The sequence below is a fragment of the Schistocerca serialis genome, chromosome 9 (assembly GCF_023864345.2).
Source record: "Schistocerca serialis cubense isolate TAMUIC-IGC-003099 chromosome 9, iqSchSeri2.2, whole genome shotgun sequence".
Taxonomy (NCBI): domain Eukaryota; kingdom Metazoa; phylum Arthropoda; class Insecta; order Orthoptera; family Acrididae; genus Schistocerca; species Schistocerca serialis.
The window spans coordinates 224796321-224816726 of record NC_064646.1 but is presented as its reverse complement, the minus strand read 5'-3'; the positions used below and the strand labels follow the sequence as shown (position 1 = coordinate 224816726).

At 43.1% G+C, this 20406-nt stretch overlaps 1 protein-coding gene across 1 annotated transcript in view; it reads right to left on the bottom strand.

Moving 5' to 3' along the window:
- Positions 1-340: 340 nt before the first annotated feature.
- The window catches only part of LOC126419504 (uncharacterized), a 135076-nt gene continuing 115010 nt past the window's right edge, over positions 341-20406 (bottom strand). Inside the window, exon 5 of the mRNA XM_050086694.1 lies at positions 341-460. Coding sequence (XP_049942651.1) covers positions 393-460 — 68 coding nt within the window. The 3' untranslated portion in view covers positions 341-392. The remainder of the gene's footprint in view (positions 461-20406) is intronic.

Genomic DNA, 20406 nt, shown 5'->3' with positions numbered 1-20406 from the left:
GACACGTCTTCGCTGGTCATTGGGGTTCGTTTCGAAGCGGGACTCACCAACTTAGACAATTCTACTTTCAATGAGATTGCAGGCCGAAGACGTGTTTCCATTAATCCACTGTCCAATCTCGATGAATCTGTGCCCATTTTTGTGCCCATTGCAGTCGTAATTGACGATGCCGTTGGATCAACAGAGGCAATTTTTTTGAAAACGTACTGATTCTTAAGCATATTTCTATTTAGCAGTAAAACAGCAATAATGATGAACGACTATAGAATACATACAATAATTTTAGAGCACCCATGCTGCTTACACTACAGCTAAAACGTATTCGTACGTGAGCCTAAGCGGACAGTTACTGCTTCATCAGCTAATGTGGATGAGATTCTAGAACTAAAACTTCACGGACGTATTGAAGTCTTACTTACAAGCCAGTGAATCGTAAGAAAACTGCGTGTCTCCAACTTACCTGAAACAAAAGAAAAAAAATTTATTAGCATGGAGCAACGTTCCCAAGAAAAAGAGGCAAAGGGTATCTAAGAAAATGAGAGTTGCGTCCCATCTTTTCCGCTGCAAATATTTTAACAACTGCAAATATAAATATTTTTAAGTATGACGTCAACATGTTGTTACAATACCAAACAAAAAAATGGTTCAAATGGCTCTGAGCACTATGAGACTTAACTTCAGTCCCATATAACTTAGAAATACTTAAACCTAACTAACCTAAGGATATCACACACATCCATGCCCGAGGCAGGATTCGAACCTGCGACCGTAGTGGTCGCGCGGTTCCAGACTGAAGCGGCTAAAAACGCTCGGCCACAACGGCCGGCTGTGACGTTACCACTACATCTTAAAAGTACAAAGCGCTCAAGATCTTTTTCAAATTTGATATTGTCAATTTAACAAAATGATCCCCAGGAAGTTCTTTCCAGGGAAATTTTTTTTCTAGTGGTGACATCACAGTGCAACAGCATTACAGAGCTTTAATTTTATTTAAGCAAAGCTCTAAATCTACGATGAAAATTTTATAAGTAAAGTTTTGGTATAATCACGTGTGCAGTAGCAGATTTCTTCACATATCCCTTACGATGTTAAACACGGATCGTTACACAAATTAAGGTATTTATTAACCATTACCTCTTTTTGTCAAACAATTAAACTGCCCAGTTCATGCTGAAATAGCGCACAATAAGAACTCAGTGAGTCAATTCTCATTGGACTCTTATAATCAACTGTTACTAATCGAATGTCCCGCCACTTTACCGAATTTGACACAAATAACAAGATTCACTCCTTTCACAACGGAGCAAAAGTGTATAGCGACGCTGAGGATTCCATGAACACGATGTCCATTCAAGTATTGTAGCACAGCGGCATCTAGTTGGTGCTAATCTAGTCGCAATGGTTAAATTTTCAATGAATACCAGCATAGTCAAATTAGCGCCAGAACGGTACCTTCTACATGGCGACTTAGCGAATTCCCGCCACCCTGTTGTGCAACTGAGAAAGTGCTCCGACTACAGAGACTTTGCTGCTGTAACAGATTAGATGAATGAATAATGTCACATTCAGCTAGGCTTATGGCAAGTGGATATCCGTCGTTCATTTGTTCGGCAACGAATAAAGTAGCAAGCTGGTTCAGATTTCTGCAAAAGCGTTGTAATTCATTAATAAAACAGGCATCAGGCCTACAACACTGAAACGATAAGTTTGGTGCGAAAAAAATCTTTGTCCATAACTTTTGTGAAAAAAATTCTACGTGTTACCACAACTGAAGGCAGATAAACGGGTTTAACAGAAGAATGTATTGTAAATAACTATTATGAGAAAACAAACATTTGTTTATACATACACTGTCCACACAGTTATTCTGAAAGACACCTACATTCGACGTCAACGCACAATAACCACTCACAGACGGTATGTGTCAGTACTAGCAGTGGAGGGTATATAAAGCCTGTCGGCGAGGACGCGGTGCAGTTCAAAAATGGTTCAGATGGCTCTGAGCACTATGGGACTTAACTGGTGAGGTCATCAGTCCCCTAGAACTTAGAAGTACTTGAACCTAACTAACCTAAGGACATCACACATCAATGCCCGAGGCAGGATTCGAACCTGCGACCGTAGCGGTCGCACGGTTCCAGACTGTGGCGCCTAGAACCGCTCGGCCACCCCGGCCGGCAACAGTGCACTAGTAACGCAGTGCAGTAACACGGAAACGAAGCGATTTATCTGACGTCTAAAAGGGCATGTTGACTGACTTTCGGGCCGAGAGTGAAAGCATTTCCGAAATGGCTAAATTTATAAACTGTTAGCGACTCGTTGTGGTTAAAGTATACCGCTGCATAGCAAAAAAGTGTCATTGAGAACTGGCGCTAAGGCAATTGTGGTGCACCACGGGCCGTAGATGACAAGCGTGAAGGACGGCTGCGCAGATGTGTAGAGGTCAATAGACGTGCAACTGTTGAACAACTGACCGCCCAAATGAACCGGCCAACCATTCCTTCAGCATTACAATGCCTGACCACACGCACGAATGCTGCGACGTCTGCAACAATCGATGTCTTGAGCTCAATGTTACACACTATTTTCATACAGTCCGACTTTCATCTATTACCAGACCTTAAAGAGCACCTTCGAGGACTTCATTTTGATAGTGATGCAGAGGAGCAACCAGAGGTGAGGTAGTGGCTCCGTCAACTAAGTCAAACTTTCTGCAGCGCCGGTGTCAACCAATCGGACTCTAGTTGGGAGAAAGGTGGTCGCCACCATGATTACTACACACATCAAAAAAAGGTTTGCATCACCTCTGATCCGAGAGTTCCGGAACCTGTACAGAAAACTGGAATAGAGATCAACATCATTTCCGCCCCTTTTACTGCTCATGTAAACCACACATTGCACGTTGTACCACCATACAGCAAGACCTTCGAGAGGTGGTGGTCCAGATTGCTGTACACACCGCTACCTCTAATACCCAGTAGCATGTCCTCATGCATTGATACATGCGTGTATTCTTCGTGGCATACTATCAACAAGTTCATCAAGGCACTGTTGGTCCAGATTGTCCCACTCCTCAATGGCGATTCGGTGTAGATCCCTCAGAGTGGTTGGTGGGACATGTCATCTATAAACAGCCCTTTTCAATCTATCCCAGGCATGTTCGATAGAGTTCATGTCTGGAGAACATGGTGGCCAGTAGTCAAGAAATGTTGTTATTCTGAAGGAAGTCATCCACAAGATGTGCATGATTGGGGTGCGGATTGTCATCCATGATCGCCGGCCGAAGTGGCCGTGCGGTTAAAGGCGCTGCAGTCTGGAACCGCAAGTCCGCTACGGTCGCAGGTTCGAATCCTGCCTCGGGCATGGATGTTTGTGATGTCCTTAGGTTAGTTAGGTTTAACTAGTTCTAAGTTCTAGGGGACTAATGACCTCAGCAGTTGAGTCCCATAGTGCTCAGACCCATTTGAACCATTTTGTCATCCATGAAGACCAATGCCTCGCTATTATGCTGCTGACATGGTTGCACTATCGGTCGGAGGATGGCATTCACGTATCGTACAGCTGTTACGGCACCTTCCATGACCCTCAGTCTCATACATCGGCCCCACATAATGCCACTCCAAAACAGCAGGGAACCTCCACCTTGCTGCACTCGCTGGACAGTGTGTCTAAGGCATTCAGCCTGACCGGGTTGCCTCCAAACACGTCTATGACAATTGTCTGGTTGAAGGCATATGCGATACTCATCAGTGAAGAGAACATGATGCCAATCCTGAGCGGTTCATTCGGCATGCTGAACCGCGCTGCATGGTGTCGTAGTTGCAAAGATGGACCTCACAATGAACGTCGGGAGTGAAGTTGCGCATCATGCAGCCTATTGCGCACAGTTTGAGTCGTAACACGACGTCCTGTGGCTGCACGAAAAGCATTATTCAACATGGTGGCGTTGCTGGCAGGGTTTCTCCGAGCTACAATTCGTAGGTAGCGGTCATCCACTTCATTAGTAGCCCTTGGGCGGCCTGAGCGAGGCATGTCATCGACAGTTCCTGTCTCTCTGTATCTCCTCCATGTCCGAACAAAATCGCTTTGGATCACTCCGAGACGCCTGGACATTTCCCTTGTTGAGTGCAGATGTAAGTAGGAGAAGGTGGCACAATGAAATAGGAAGAGAAAATGTTGGAGTGCGTCCTACGTCAGATGTCGCGTCGATGACACATGCAAGAAATGGCGCCAGCTGTAATGAACTGTGTGTCAGGAATACTGACAGTATATTATTCTTTGTTTTGCAATGAATTAAAGAGACATTACAGGCGCAGGACAAAAATATGGAAACACCATAAGCAAAATCATATCCAATACGATGTAGGAAAGCCGTCTTTATTCAAAACAGCTTCCATTCTTCGCGGAATGGATAAATATAGGCCCTTTGCGGTTTCTAACGGAATCTTACAGCATTATTCTTGCAAAATAGTGGCCAGTTCAGGTAAGGATGATGGAGGTTGATAGCTGTCACGCACCCTTATCCCCAACAGCAATACTGAAATCTGGTGACTGTGGTGCCAGGGGATGTGCGACAATTCATTGTCGTCCCCACGAAACCGGTTCTGGACGATACGAGTTGTGTGAACAGTGGTACTCTCGTCTTGGAACACAGCATGACCATCGCTGAACAAGCAGTGTACCATGGGATGAACCTCATCAGCTAAAATGGTCACACCATCCGTGGAAGTGATGTGAGCTTGCAGAGTAAACATGGGGCCCATGGAATGCCACAATGTGTCCGTACAAATCATCGCCGAACACCTGCTATGTTTCACCCTTGGTACGTAAACACGGCCAGAAGTTGGAAACAGTATTAAACAAGACTCTTCCATTGCTCCACACTCCAGGTTGTATGGCTTCGCCAATATGTTGGCCCGTTACGGGCATCTGCGTCACTGATGAGTGGTTTTGGAATTCCAGTTTGTCATTCTCATGCAATTCCCTGCTAATGAAGCTCCCTTCGCGTTGTTTTCATGCTGAAAACGTTCGCGAGTGCGACATTCGGTTCTGCAGTGTCTTCTGCAGCTGTCGTCCTTCTCGTCACACTCCTCTTCAACGAGGACTGTGATGATCACTCAACACACGCTTTCGTTAGCGCTGTGGCTTACCGCATCATGTTTTCCAGTTTTCCCTGTATGTGGCGTAAATCTTCGACACGATGCCACTTGAAACACCAAACAATTTGGCTCTCCTTGTTACGAAAGCACCCACGAGCGCCATCAATCAGCCCATGTTCAGAGTCTCTTAGCTCCGACGTAATGCTTTCACAACTAATATGTCAAAAATTGGCCTTAGTTGCGAAATGTTACTGGTCTTTACCCAGCTTTCAGCCAGAGTACTCTAACCTTCTTCAGAAGCATAAAATAAACCAATACATGTCAGAATATGGCACAGTCAAACATAAAAAGCTAACGTACCAGGGTACCATGTAAAGCTACGTCACTTAGCTGAGGAACAGCCCCGGCGCTACTTCGTGGAAAGTGGTCGGTTAGCCGCGGACGCTACTTTGGAAATCAAGTGGGACCGGGGCTGTTCCTCGGCTAAGTAACGTAGCTTGACATGATACCTTGGTACTTAATCTTTTTATGTTTGACCGTGCCTTATTGTGGCATGTAGTAGTTTATTTTATGCTTCTGAAGAGGGCTAGATTACTCTAGCTGAAACCTGGGTAAAGACCCGTAACATTTCGCAACTGAGGCGGATTTTTGACATATTAATTTATCACAGTTGCTGACAGGGCTGCAACATGTAATAAACTCTTTGACAACTATACTGAACACTTTTCTTACCACGGCTGACACATAAAACGGACTGAGGACATTGCAAAGGTACCATTCGTAGTCAAATACAACAGCGTAGCTCGGTGGCTTGGCTAGTAAGTGCAGGTATGTTCAAGCATGCAATGCCCTGGGGTGTTCCCATATTTTTGCCCAACACCTGTACGCATGTATTATTTAGCATTTGTTAAACGAAAAGCATCAGTTATAAATGTCGTGTTTGGAGCTTAATACAAATATTAACAGTTATACTTTCCAAAGACAGACCCACATCAATATAATTTTTGAGTGGAGGGGCACATCACGAAAACTTCAAGCAGATTTCAGCTTGTTGTGGAGCACAGTCTGAGTGTTCAAGGTAGTTGGGGTGCGTCCCGCTCAACGTCCACCGAAGAAGGCGATACGTGACGGCGGTCCGCGAAACTCGAATCCGCTTGGCAGAGCCTGCAACAGCCCACTGGAGTACGTGACGCGGGAGAGATTTAGATCCGAATCGTTTCCTACAGGGTCGCAGGGAACGCAACGAGCCTGCAAAATCTTTCTGCTGATACCTTGGAGACTTTCGATTACGTACCACAGTGTTACATCATGTACTACTGGCGACACGAGACCAGCTGTGTAATTAAGTTCGAATACGATTGCGAAGTCATTGGTGTCACCTTCTGCGAGGTAATGATGTTGCTTTTTGTGTCCCGACCTTCCCAACGCTGTAAGAAACCGCAACTACGTCATATACGAGTTTTACAGACCAATACTTTCGCCATAACCTTCGACTGCAAGAATTCGACGTGATTTTCGGAGGCATTTCTAACACGATACTACGTAGGACAAATATGTAGTGGCAAAAACTACATGCTGCCCGGACAGTATATCGTTATTTGTTAGAATAACAATCTCTGCGACGTCTACTTTCACGCTCACCAGCCTCGCAGACCAGTATTGGTTTCGGAAGGTGTTTTTAGCCTATCAGGCTGCAACTCTCTCAATGTCTCCAGCGTCTGACATTGACATGGTGCACCTACGCGTCCCAGTCCCATTATTCCAAAACATCTGCATATAGTCGTATGTTCCCAACCATTACACGTAAATGACTATGTTCTCTGTTGATGTTTATATACTCTCATACGGCCGACAGATGTACATGTTCTGCGGCTTTGGTAAATTACTGAATAAACATCCAAATGATACACGAATCTGAGAAAGCGTGATTTTTTTCTTAACAGACCTTCGAATAATGATGTTGTCGGAGTAAAGAACAATGTCCATTTTTTTCCAGAAACAAGAGATGCAAATTCTCCGTAAACGTCCTGTCGTACGACAAAAGGTCTTCTTTTCCGAATACAACAGTGGCTACAGCAGTGACGGTTTAACTATCCAGGGTGTTCAGTTGCCCTCCTGCCTCTCACCAAGCACGACCAAAAATAAGGATCCACGAATTGGTAGCGATTAAACCTTTGCGAAAAAAATTGCGTTTTATCTGAATACGAACGTTCAAGAACAAGTATATCCGTAAGCTTGTATAACAACAGAAAACATAAATATATCATGTCTGCTTTTCACCCTGCATTTCGGAATTAAATTCTTTATAGCATAGTGTTGATGAAATATCAAGCCACTAACTGACGGTTCGTGCCCTCAAATATGCCTTCTTTTGACTCTATCGTGCTCGCTATCTTTTCATACTTTTATTTACTACTTTATGCTTCGTCTAATTTACTTTCACCCGTGTCAGATTTGTTAAGTCACACAATGTATCCGATGACACTAAAAAAAAAAATCCCGTATGCAACTGCATAGATTTCTCAGGCCGTAGGAAGACAACTAATAGTATGTCAACGGCGAAGGACTGTAACTATTAAAGAACAACAGTCACATTGAAGGCTGATTTTACTCAGAAAAATGGTCATATCAGAGCACCTACGGCTCTTGCCTAGATGTTTGTAAGTGCATTTTCTATTATGTGGGCGCATTGTACAGTAAGTACCCATCTCCATATTAAAGGAAATATGAGAAATGCAAACGCTATTTGAAGCGCGGCGAAGCAAGGGATGTGAGTGAGTTCGCAGAGGTATTCGAAAGTAATATAAAGCTATAACCGAGTCCGAGTAGAGAGTTTGCCCTCCAAACTGTTCAATTGTTCCATGGTCCACTAAATTTCGTTCTTACTTCCGTAGCTAGCCCGTTTGGTCTCAAGAGTGCCTTGTATGGCCGTTTATGGCTTCAAAACGATTTTGCAGCCGGTGAAGATTGCCGCACACTTGGTAGCCGAATTTCCAGAAGCAGACTCATGCTACAGAATGCGATTACAAGATTAAGAATGAAATTCTGGAGCCTGCCACTTCGTTTAAACGATTAGTAAGAAGATATAAAATGAAACGCATAATATCAGCAGTAGATTTATTAAGAGGGTGAAATGTAGCGTGTCACCCACTAAAGCCGCATGCTCGAAGTTAGGGAGCCAAATACTGGACTATCGGTCCAGCATTTGAAGCCCTTATCAAGAAGATCTGAACGCGGACATCGAACCACTTCAGAGGGGTATTTTTAAGATTGCAATAGCTCAATACAGCGAATCAGCGAATACGACAGTGTAACAAAAAGCTATCAGGGCTTAAATGGAAACGCCATGTTCATCTTTCTTCTGTACGATACCTCAGGATAAATTTACAGAAGCGGCGTTCGAGGAGTCAATTCTGCTGCCAGCATCGCATTTCTTTTGTATGGACTGTGAGAGAGATTTAGGGTACACTTATAACGGATTTCAGCAGCTAATATGCTTGTAAATAATGTAAAGGTATAATTAAAATGTCTAATTCCGTCAAGAGGTGCCTAGATCATCTGACCAAAAACTTCCGGTCATATGTTAGTGGGGATTAATATGGTACGTGCCCATACTTCGCCTGGTACATATTCCGTGAGGTGTCTGATAACGTTCGTGGAGGAAGCGCAGTCCATTCTCCCTCAAAAGCCGAAACGAGATATATTAGTGATAGCGGACGCCGGGTTCTGGAGAGAAGTCGATGTTATAAATTATCCCAAATGTGTTCCATTAGGTTCAGCTCGGGGCGCTGGGAACGTCACTTCATTTCAGGAATGTTATTGTCCACAAACCATTGTCTCACAGGTACTGCTTAATAACAGGGCTAATTTGTCACGCTGATACATACAATTAACGTCTCCAATCTTTTCCTCTGTTGTATGCTGTACAAAACGCTTTAAAATTTATTAATACCTTTCTGCATTTAGCGTTTTCTTAAGCGTAGTAATGGACCGATAAACTAACCACGGTAAACATCTCCATACTGTAACACTGCCTCCTCCATTCTTCACTGTTGGCACCGCACATGAGGTCAGGTAATGTTCTCTAGACATCCCAAAACCCAAACACTCCCATCAGATTGCTGCGGAGTGTAGCGTTATTCACCACTCTAAATGACTCGTTTTTACTCCATCACATTTCAGCGACGTCGTTCATTGCATCACGTCAAGCGTCGCCTTGCACGGAGTACAGAGATGTGTAGCTCATGAGGAGCTGTTACACCGTTGTATCCCATTCTTTTTTAACTCCCTGCTCACAATCATTGCGTAGCTGGGCTACGGTACTCCTTTGGAACTCACTAGTGATTCCTTCCGCTGTTTTCATGAGATTTTTTACAACCACTTCGCGCAATGCTCGACGGTCCCTGTCCATCAGTACGTCAGATCTGACTGGTCTTGGTTTAGCGGTGCTTGCTCCTTCGCGTTTCCACTTCACAATCACTCTAACAGTCGCCCTGAGTAGCTTTAGAAGTGCTGAAATGTTCCTGCTGGACTTTTTGACCAGGTGACATCCAACGACTAGTCCGCGTTTAATCACTGTGCTCTGCTGGCTTTCCCATCCTGCTGTTACTGCTTCTGCACGGAAGACACAATACTCCACATTTACTTTTATACTGATGGGTCCTTCTCTCGTGACGTCTAGTGGTCAATTCCGCATTACATAAGGGCGTTCGGATATTTTGGTCAGATGGTGTACAAGATGAATGCGGGTGAATACCAGATGTTATTCTTACTACTTGCAGTTGTGGAATCACTACTTTCTTTTTAAGTGAACGACGACGACGCCATTAATCTGCCCTTGAAGAAGAAAAAGAACTACCTGAGTGAAAGCAAAGTGGTTATGGTACCTGGTAAAGCCAACGCGCTAATACTATTACTGTACTGAAATTGACTGGAAGGGTCTCCTGTCCATTTCCGATGAAGTAGACAATGAAACTTCCTGGAAGACTAAAACTGTGTGCCGGACCGAGACTCGAACTCGGAACCCTTGCGTTTCGCAGGCTAGTGCTCTACCGTCTGAGCTACCCAAGCACGACTCACGCCCCGTCCTCATAGCTGTACTTCCGCCAGTACATCTGCTACCTTCCAAACTTTACCAAAGCTCTCCCGCGGACCTTTCAGAACTAGCACTCCTGGAAGAAAGGATATTGCGGGGACATGACTTAGCCACTGCCTAGGGGATGTTTCCATAGTGAGATTTTCACCCTGCAGCGGAGTGTGCACTGATATGAAACTTCCTGGTACATTAACACTATGTGCAGACCGAGACTCGAACTCGGGAGAGCTTCTGTGTGAAGTATGGAAGGTAGGAGAAGAGCTACTGGCAGAAGTAAAGTTGTGAGGACGGGGCGTGAGTCGTGCTTCGATACCTCGGCGTGTTCGGTCAGAGGGATAGCAGCCCGCTTTAAAAAATAAAAAAAAAATTGAGTTAATGGAACAAATACAACGAACAATAGCGAAAAATATTAGATCAACAAAAAAAGACGGTAGAGCAATTGTCCACGAAACGCCGGTCCGGTATACAGTTTTAATCTGCCAGGAAGTTTCGTATCAACTCACTCTCCGTTGCAGAATGAAAATCTCATTCTGGAAAAGTAGACAAATTTACAAGTGATTCATTTTTTGTTTGGGATAGGATAACTACAAACGAAACCAGCAATGTTCTTATTCGAAAATCGGTTCGATATAAACAAAACGTAAGCCATGTTTTCTAAATGAATCTTTCTCTCTATAGCGGAGTGTCCATTGTTTTTGACAATTCCTGTCATAAGGACACCATACACCAATTGGATTTTTGTAATTTTTTATATTTGTGGTTCGTTAAAAGGTTTTCAACAAAATTTAATATTTTTTGAATGATTTCGTGACACCCCATCAGCTGTCATTCTCTTTATATCATGTACGATTGTACAATTTCGGTCTTAAGTCATTTTCAAATATCTAAAACGTAAGCATTATACATGGGATACATTAGTGATACTTCTAATTTTAACATAGGAACAAGTCATATCTTTCGATATACTAGGAGCATTATAACTTACTTCATGGACGATTCGTTAGTAGTATGTTATGCCATGTCATCCTTGCCCCTATGACTGCATGTAAGTGTCATAAACTAAATAGGAAAAGGTTTTTCGTTGTTTTAGGGGCACATTACTTTCACGCAGCTATTGCAAAGCACTTGCTTATATACAAGGTGATCTTTTAATGCACTTCCACTAGTAATATTACATTTATTTTACATAAATTTGGAAATTAACCTACGTATGCCTTTGTTTTCAATTATATTTAATCATCGTTCTTTATTACTTTAAGTGTTACTGTATGTAATTTCTTTACAATAACTTGTAAATATTTGTTCTGTTATTTTGGCCATAGTGTAAGTACGTTAAAACATTGATCTTATACGTAAGAGCTTTGCAAAAACTGCTCAAAAGTAGTGCTCCTAAAATAGCAGAAAACCTTTTCTAATATATTTATGGCAGTTACAAGCAGTCATAGAAGCGAGGACGTGTATGGCATCATATACCACAAAAAAATCGTCCTTCAATTAAGTTATATTGCGCCCATTATACCTAGAGGTATGAGTTGTTCCTATGTTAAAATCATAAGTATCACTAAAGTACCCACTGTCTAATGCTTCCGTTTTCGATACCTGAAAATGGCCTAAAGCCGAAATTGTACAATCGTACATGAAATAAAGAGAATGATAGCGGCAGGCATCGTGAAATCATTTGAAAAATTTATCGCAGCTGCAACCCTATCGCAATTAAATTTAAAGTGTAATATGCTAAAATCAGGTCCATAGCTTTCGACGAGCAGAATGGTTCTATAGTAGAGTACTCGCTTGTTTCACGAAGGAGCCTGGGTTCCACTCCAATTGGAATGCGGTATTTTAAAAAAGGGACAAGTACTACGCACATTTCCGTGAAGTACAGAGTACGTAAAACGCACGAGACTGGTAATCGCTAGATCAAGTCTCGTTTCGGTCATTATTATTTTTCGCTTTTCCCATTTAGTTCGAATACCTACGGCATTTGAACATAAAATAGATATGTTAATTACCACACGTAGTTGTCATTTTTGCAATAAACGCACATGTTCTTATTTCTCGTTATACACAGTGATTCAGCTGGATTTTATGCAACCCACAACACCTTCAAATACCACACGCAAGACATTCATATTCTCTCGTTAGTTAAGAGCAAACTACAGAAAAAATGAACAGGAACTATTTGTAGGAAATTTAATGTAGTTAAATTTGGTACCGGCATACTTTTGCGCTAAAGGTCGTAGTTTTCGAATTATTCAAGAAAAAATTGCAAAAGCGACGTCAAACACGCTTTCCTTGAATAATTCGAAAATTGTGGCCTCCAACGGAAACGTACCCCATTATTAACTTTAACTACATTTAACTTCCTACAAAAAGGTCTTGTTTATCTTTTTCTGTAATACTAACAGTTTGCGCATAGTGAGCGAGAGAATATGGAAAGCTCGTGTGTGGTAATTGATGGCGTTTCCGGCTGCATAAAACCTATCGGTATGGGCAGCTGACTCACTCTGTATACTGTACACTAAAAAACAATCTTCACTGCAGACAAAAATTCTTAATTTCTGATCTTTTCTTGTATGAAAGATTAACAAAGATAGTATAATTTAAAAAATTACAACTCAATATTTTCTGCCTTTTTGTATTTTATGATTCACCTAAATGCTAACAAAAAAAATGGTTCAAATGGTTCTGAGCACTATGGGACTTAACAACTGTGGTCATTAGTCCCTAGAACTTAGAACTACTTAAACCTAACTAACCTAAGGACATCACACACATCCATGCCCGAGGCAGGATTCGAACCTGCGACCGTAGCGGTTTCGGACTGCGCGCCTAGAACCGCTAGACTACCGCGGCCGGCTAAATGCTAACAGAAATACAATTTTGTTTAAAAATTCGAACTCATGCCCCCTCCCTTCCACATCAGAGAAACACTCTACCAAATACCAATTCCCCTTGCTGAAAAACACCACCTTCGTTTGGCATATTACAATTGGTTGGCGAACTTTATAAAGCAGAATTTCTCGATTTTTTAGAGTTGTGTCGAACTGCTCTGAGTGAGGTATATTTGAGGCCTGAACTTCACGTAAGATAAATATAAAGAACCACAAAAATCTGACTGCGGTGTGGCCCCCCTGTCAGATGAAAACTGTACGCAAAACGGGGTTCGAGTCCATGTCCGGCACGCAGTTCTAAGGCGGCAGAAAGTTTCGTGGCCGGCGTTGTTGTGTGGAGCTCAGCAGTAACATTCGCCGTGCCCCGGGATAGTGGTTCGACAGACGGTGGTCTCCGGTGGCACCGTTTAGGCCGTGCGCGGCGCAGCGCCTCCGGTATGTGAGCCAATGACATGCGCTTTCCCCACCGCACCTGCCGAGCGCCGCTTCCTGGAGACGCGAGCCACCACACGGGAGCCTAATCAGCCACTTTGGTTGAGGCTATAAACTTACGCGCACTAGGACGTGAAATTCTTTCGGGAATTTTCTCCATCTTCGTCGTGGTTTCACCGCGCGAACCGTGAGACCACACGGAGATAAGATTATGAATATACTGCTGGCATTTAAAACTGCAACACCACGAAGGACAGCAAATAACCAAGTTTCACTTGTTCTGCGTAGGGGACGATGAGGCAAAGTAGCCAATCTGAGGGAAATTAAATTTTCACAACACCATGGTTACTAGTACACTATTGGCCATTAAAATTGCTACACCAAGAAGAAATGAAGATGATAAAGGGGTATTCATTGGACAAATATATTATCCTAGAACTGAAATGTGATTTCATTTTCACGCAACTTGGGTGCACAGATCCTGAGAAATCAGTACCCAGAACAACCACCTCTGGCTGTAATAACGGCCTTGATACGCCTGGGCATTGAGTCAAACAGTGCTTGGATGTCGTGTACAGTTACAGCTGCCCATGCAGCTTCAACACGATACCACAGTTCATCAAGAGTAGTGACTGGCGTATTGTGACGAGCCAGTTGCTCGGCCACCATTGACCAGACGTTTCCAATTGGTGAGGGATCTGGAGAATGTGCTGGCCAGGGCAGCAGTCGAACATTTTCTGTATCCAGAAAGGCCCGTACAGGACCTGTAACATGAGGTCATGCATTATGCCGCTGAAATGTAGGTTTTCGAAGGGAGAGAACGAAGGGTAGAGCCACGGGTCGTAACACATCTGAAATGTAATGTCCACTGTTCAAAGTGCCGTCAATGCGAACAAGAGGTGACCGAGACGTGTAACCAATGGTACCCCATACCATCACGCCGGGTGATACGCCAGTATGGCGATGACGAATACACGCTTCCAATGTGCGTTCATCATGATGTCGCCAAACACGGATGCGACCATCATGATGCTGTAAACAGAACCTGGATTCATCGGAAAAATTGACGTTTTGCCATTTGTGCACCCAGGTTCGTCGTTGAGTACACCATCTCAGGCGCACCTGTCCGTGATGAAGCGTCAAGGGTAATCGCAGCCATGGTCTCCGAGCTGATAGTCCATGCTGCTGCAAACGCCGTCGAACTATTCGTGCAGATGGTTCTTGTCTTGCTAACGTCCCCATCTGTTGACTCAGGGATCGAGACGTGGCTGCACGATCCGTTACAGCCATGCGGATAAGATGCCTGTCATCTCGACTGCTGGTGATACGAGGCTGTTGGGATCCAGCACGGCGTTCCGTATTAACCTCCTGAACCCACCGATTCCATATTCTGCTAACAGTCATTGGATCTCGACCAACGCGAGGAGCAATGTCGCGATTCGATAAACCGCAATCGCGATAGGCTACAATCCGACCTTTATCTAAGTCGGAAACGTGATGGTACGCATTTCTCCTCGTTACACGAGGCATCACAACAACGTTTCACCAAGCAACGCCGCTCAACTGCTGTTTGTATGTGAGAAATCGGTTGGAAACTTTCCTGATGTCAGCACGTTGTAGGTGTCGCCATCGGCGCCAACCTTGTGTGAATGCTCTGAAAAGCTAATCATTTGCATATCACAGCATCTTCTTCCTGTCGGTTAAATTTTGCGTCTATAGCATGTCATCTTGGTGATGTAGCAATTTTAATGGCCAGTAGTGTATGATGGGCTCTCAACAAGTGAAGCAAAATTTGTAAAGCAACACATTTTGCTCGATCCACTGTTGTTGAAAAAAAATGTGAAATTTGTTGTCGGACAAGGTGGAATATTCCCGCTGCAGCCGCTATAGTTTCACGAAGTTCCGATAGATGGCGACGCTACGCTAAACTTCAAAATTGCGTCTGTAATGGTGGTGTGTTCCAAGCAGAGAGCTGTCATTGAGTTTGTTTTGAAGGAAAACCAGAGCACCGCAGATATTCATAAGCGCTTTCGGAATGTTTGCGGAGACCTGGCTTCGAACAAAAGCACGGCGAAACGTTGGGCGAGGCGTCTGTCATAATCGCAGCAAGGTCGCGCAAACCCGTTCCATCTGCCGCGTGTCGGCCGGCCGCACACCGCTGTGATTCTTGCAATGTTGGAACCTACGAACACTCTCATTCGAGGTGATGGATGGCTCACAATAAAACACCTCGGTGGACAACTGGATGTCTCTTCTGGTTGTGCCGAAACACTGGTCCATGGATTGGGGTACTCACTGGTGTATGCCCGGTGGGTTCATCACCGACCAGAACGAGCAACGAAGGACAATCTGTGCGAAATTGTTTGCGCGTAATAAGGTCGTTGTGACAATTTTGTTGATGAAGCAAGACACAGGCTTCGACGTCGACCAGTAGAGTGGTACCATGAGGGCATACAGGCCCTTACAGCAAGGTGACTTAAGGTCGTCGGGCTGAACAAAGATTATACTGAAAATGTGGTTTTTTAGCCAAAAAACTGGGGAATAACATGGTGCATTGGAATATTGAAAGAAAATCAGCCTGCTTTCAGAAAAAAATGCGCTGCATTACTTATTGAATGCCAGTCGTAGAAGCTTGCCTCTGACACATTTTGAATCTAAATCTTGTAGGATACCACACCAAACATATTTAACTGAATAAGAAAATAATGTATATAGGAACTATGTGGATTTTTCTGAAGGCTTAGATAGTGGCCACTTTTTTCCACCGAGGGGGCAATGTGTCAGCGCCATCGCAACAGCATCCCACGTTTGTTGTTCTGATTTTCGGACAACTGTTCTAGGCAGCTTGGTGCCCTAGTATCTGAAATGATACGAAGAGGCTGGAGGAGATCGCTTTAAATCGAATTTTTATACTGGGCCACATATAACAGAACAGAGATGACTTTAAATAACGTAACTTAGTGAATTCAAAATCATCTCAATGGAATGGAATGACGGATGATAGCTTTGCATACAGGGTGGTCAGAAACAGTCTGAAAATCTCGTAAGGGTGTTACAGGATAAGTTGTGCTAAGAAATAATTGTTATCAAAAAGAGTTCGATACGTCGCGCTCTTTCCGAGTTCATTACTCCTAACCTTAGGCAATCAGGCCACTGCGCGCGCAAATACAAGCGGCTCGCCAGACACAGTTAGTGCCACTTCTTCATATAGCATACCTCATAGCACACTAGACTCCTCAGCCTCTAGTTCAGCTTCAATCCCTACTGCAGTCCCAGCTGTGCATCGCTCTTTTGTTAGGTTTTAAGAAATCAAAGGAAGACAACCTTTGGCGACACCTTTCTGGCGTGCAGCTTGGATCTGTTCACGCGACGAATCGCATCTTTTTCTTAACAGTTATTTCTTTGCACAAACTCCGTGCAACAGCCTTAGAAGCTTTTAAGACTGTTTCTGACCACTCAGTATAAAAGGATTTAGTAGAGACACATGCGTGATATATGCAACTAACTAGTTGCTATTCAGGTAGCCACTTTGGCCGTTTTTCTCAATGAGTAGTGTGGCCACGTTTCACCATCTGGCTCAATTTCAGCATTACGGAATCACAAATGAAACTATCAAACCCAAATAAACAACAAGGACCTACATTTCGACGCCAAAAGACTTGCTGTGCGTTTTAGTGAGGTAACAGCAATAATACAAATGACTTACATCAGACGACTGAAAAATATTATTTACTAAGACATAATGGAACGAGGTTTCACTGTCAAACTTTTTGACGACGGTGATGGTTTATATTAGAATAGTTTGAGCACTTCTTGCCAGGCAGCAGCACTTTTGAGCACTTCTCGCCAGGCAGCAGTACTATCGAGGACAAAAAAGACGCAATGGCCCCTTTTTCCGCCCTGACGACTTAACCTCACTTTCCCCTATACCGTACAGCAAGAAGAATACATGACTAAATTTGTGGGTAGCTTTGGGGCTATACAGTGTACGAATTTAAGATCACAGATTTTCCGCAACTGGAAGCAAAAACGTTTCTAACGCCATTGGATATCAAGTCCAGTTGAGGTAGGATGAGAGGTTGTTCTTGTTCTGGTCTTCAGTCCTGAGACTGGTTTGATGCAGCTCTCCATGCTACTCTATCCTGTGCAAGCTTTTTCATCTCCCAATACCTACTGCAACCTACATCCTTCTGAATCTGCTTAGTGTATTCATCTCTTGGCCTCCCTCTACGATTTTTACCCTCCACGCTGCCCTCCAATACTAAATTGGTGACACCTTGATGCCTCAGAACATGTCCTACCAACCGATCCCTTCTCCTGGTCAAGTTGTGCCACAAACTTCTCTTCTCCCCAATCCTATTCAATACTTCCTCATTAGTTATGTGATCCACCCATCTAATCTTCAGCATTCTTCTGTAGCACCACATTTCGAAAGCTTCTATTCTCTTCTTGTCCAAACTATTTATCGTCCATGTTTCACTTCCATACATGGCTACACTCCATACGAATACTTTCAGAAATGACTTCCTGACACTTAAATCAATACTGGATGTTAACAAATTTCTCTTCTTCAGAAACGCTTTCCTTGCCATTGCCAGCCTACATTTTATTTCCTCTCTACTTCGACCATCATCAGTTATTTTGCTCCCCAAATAGCAAAACTCCTTTACTACTTTAAGTGCCTCATTTCCTAATCTAATTCCCTTTCGACTACATTCCATTATCCTTGTTTTGCTTTTGTTGATGTTCATCTTATATCCTCCTTTCAACTGCTCTTCCAAGTCCTTTGCTATCTCTGACAGAATTACAATATATCGGCGAACCTCAAAGTTTTTATTTCTTCTCCATGAATTTTAATACCTACTCCGAATTTTTCTTTTGTTTCCTTTACTGCTTGCTCAATATATAGATTGAACAACATCGGGGAGAGGCTACAACCCTGTCTTACTCCCTTCCCAACCACTGCTTCCCTTTGATGTCCCTCGACTCTTATAACTGCCATCTGGTTTCTGTACAAATTGTAAATAGCCTTTCGCTCCATGTATTTTACCCCTGCCACCTTTAGAATTTGAAAGAGAGTATTCCAGTCAACATTGTCAAAAGCTTTCTCTAAGTCTACAAATGCTAGAAACGTAGGCTTGCCTTTCCTTAATCTTTCTTCTAAGATAAGTCGTAAGGTCAGTATTGCCTCACATGTTCCAGTGTTTCTACGGAATCCAAACTGATCTTCCCCGAGGTTGGCTTCTACTAGTTTTCCATTCGTCTGTAAAGAATTCGTGTTATTATTTTGCAGCTGTGACTTATTAAACTGATAGTTCGGTAATTTTCACATCTGTCAACACCTGCTTTCTTTGGGATTGGAATTATCATATTCTTCTTGAAGTCTGAGGGTATTTCGCCTGTTTCATACATCTTGCTCACCAGATGGTAGAGTTTTGTCAGGACTGGCTCTCCCAAGGCCGTCAGTAGTTCCAATGGAATGTTGTCTACTCCGGGGGCCTTGTTTCGACTCAGGTCTTTCAGTGCTCTGTCAAACTCTTCACGCAGTATCATATCTCGCATTTCATCTTCATCTACATCCTCTTCCATTTCCATAATATTGTCCTTAAGTACATCGCCCTTGTATAGACCCTCTATATACTCCTTCCACCTTTCTGCTTTTCCTTCTTTGCTTAGAACTGAGTTTCCATCTGAGCTCTTGATATTCATACAAGTCGTTCTCTTATCTCCAAAGGTCTCTTTAATTTTCCTGTAGGCAGTATCTATCTTACCCCTAGTGAGATAGGCCTCTACATCCTTACATTTGTCCTCTAGCCATCCCTGCTTAGCCATTTTGCACTTCCTGTCTATCTCATTTTTGAGACGTTTGTATTCCTTTTTGCCTGCTTCATTTACTGCATTTTTATATTTTCTCCTTTCATCAATTAAATTCAATATTTCTTCTGTTACCCAAGGATTTCTACTAGCCCTCGTCTTTTTACCTACTTGATCCTCTGCTGCCTTCGCTACTTCATCCCTCAAAGCTACCCATTCTTCTTCTACTGTATTTCTTTGCCCCATTCCTGTCAATTGTTCCCTTATGCTCTCCCTGAAACTATGTACAACCTCTGGTTCTTTCAGTTTATCCAGGTCCCATCTCCTTAAATTCCCACCTTTTTGCAGTTTCTTCAGTTTTAATCTACAGGTCATAACCAATAAATTGTGGTCAGAGTCCACATCTGCCCCTGGAAATGTCTTACAATTTAAAATCTGGTTCCTAAATCTCTGTCTTACCATTATATAATCTATCTGATACCTTTTAGTATCTCCAGGGTTCTTCCATGTATACAACCGTCTTTCATGATTCTTAAACCAAGTGTTAGTTATGATTATGTTGTGCTCTGCGCAAAATTCTACCAGGCGGCTTCCTCTTTCATTTCTTAGACCCAATCCATATTCACCTACTATGTTTCCGTCTCTCCCTTTTCCTACACTCGAATTCCATGACTAGTAAATTTTCGTCTCCCTTCACAATCTGAATAATTTCTTTCATTTCATCATACATTTCTTCAATTTCTTCGTCATCTGCAGAGCTAGTTGGCATATAAACTTGTACTACTGTAGTAGGTGTGGGCTTCGTATCTATCTTGGCCACAATAATGCGTTCACTATGCTGTTTGTAGTAGCTTACCCGCATTCCTATTTTCCTATTCATTATTAAACCTACTCCTGCATTACCCCTATTTGATTTTGTGTTTATAACCCTGTAGTCACCTGACCAGAAGTCTTTTTCCTCCTGCCACCGAACTTCACTAATTCCCACTATATGTAACTTCAACCTATCCATTTCCCTTTTTAAATTTTCTAACCTACCTGCCCGATTAAGGGATCTGACATTCCACGCTCCGAT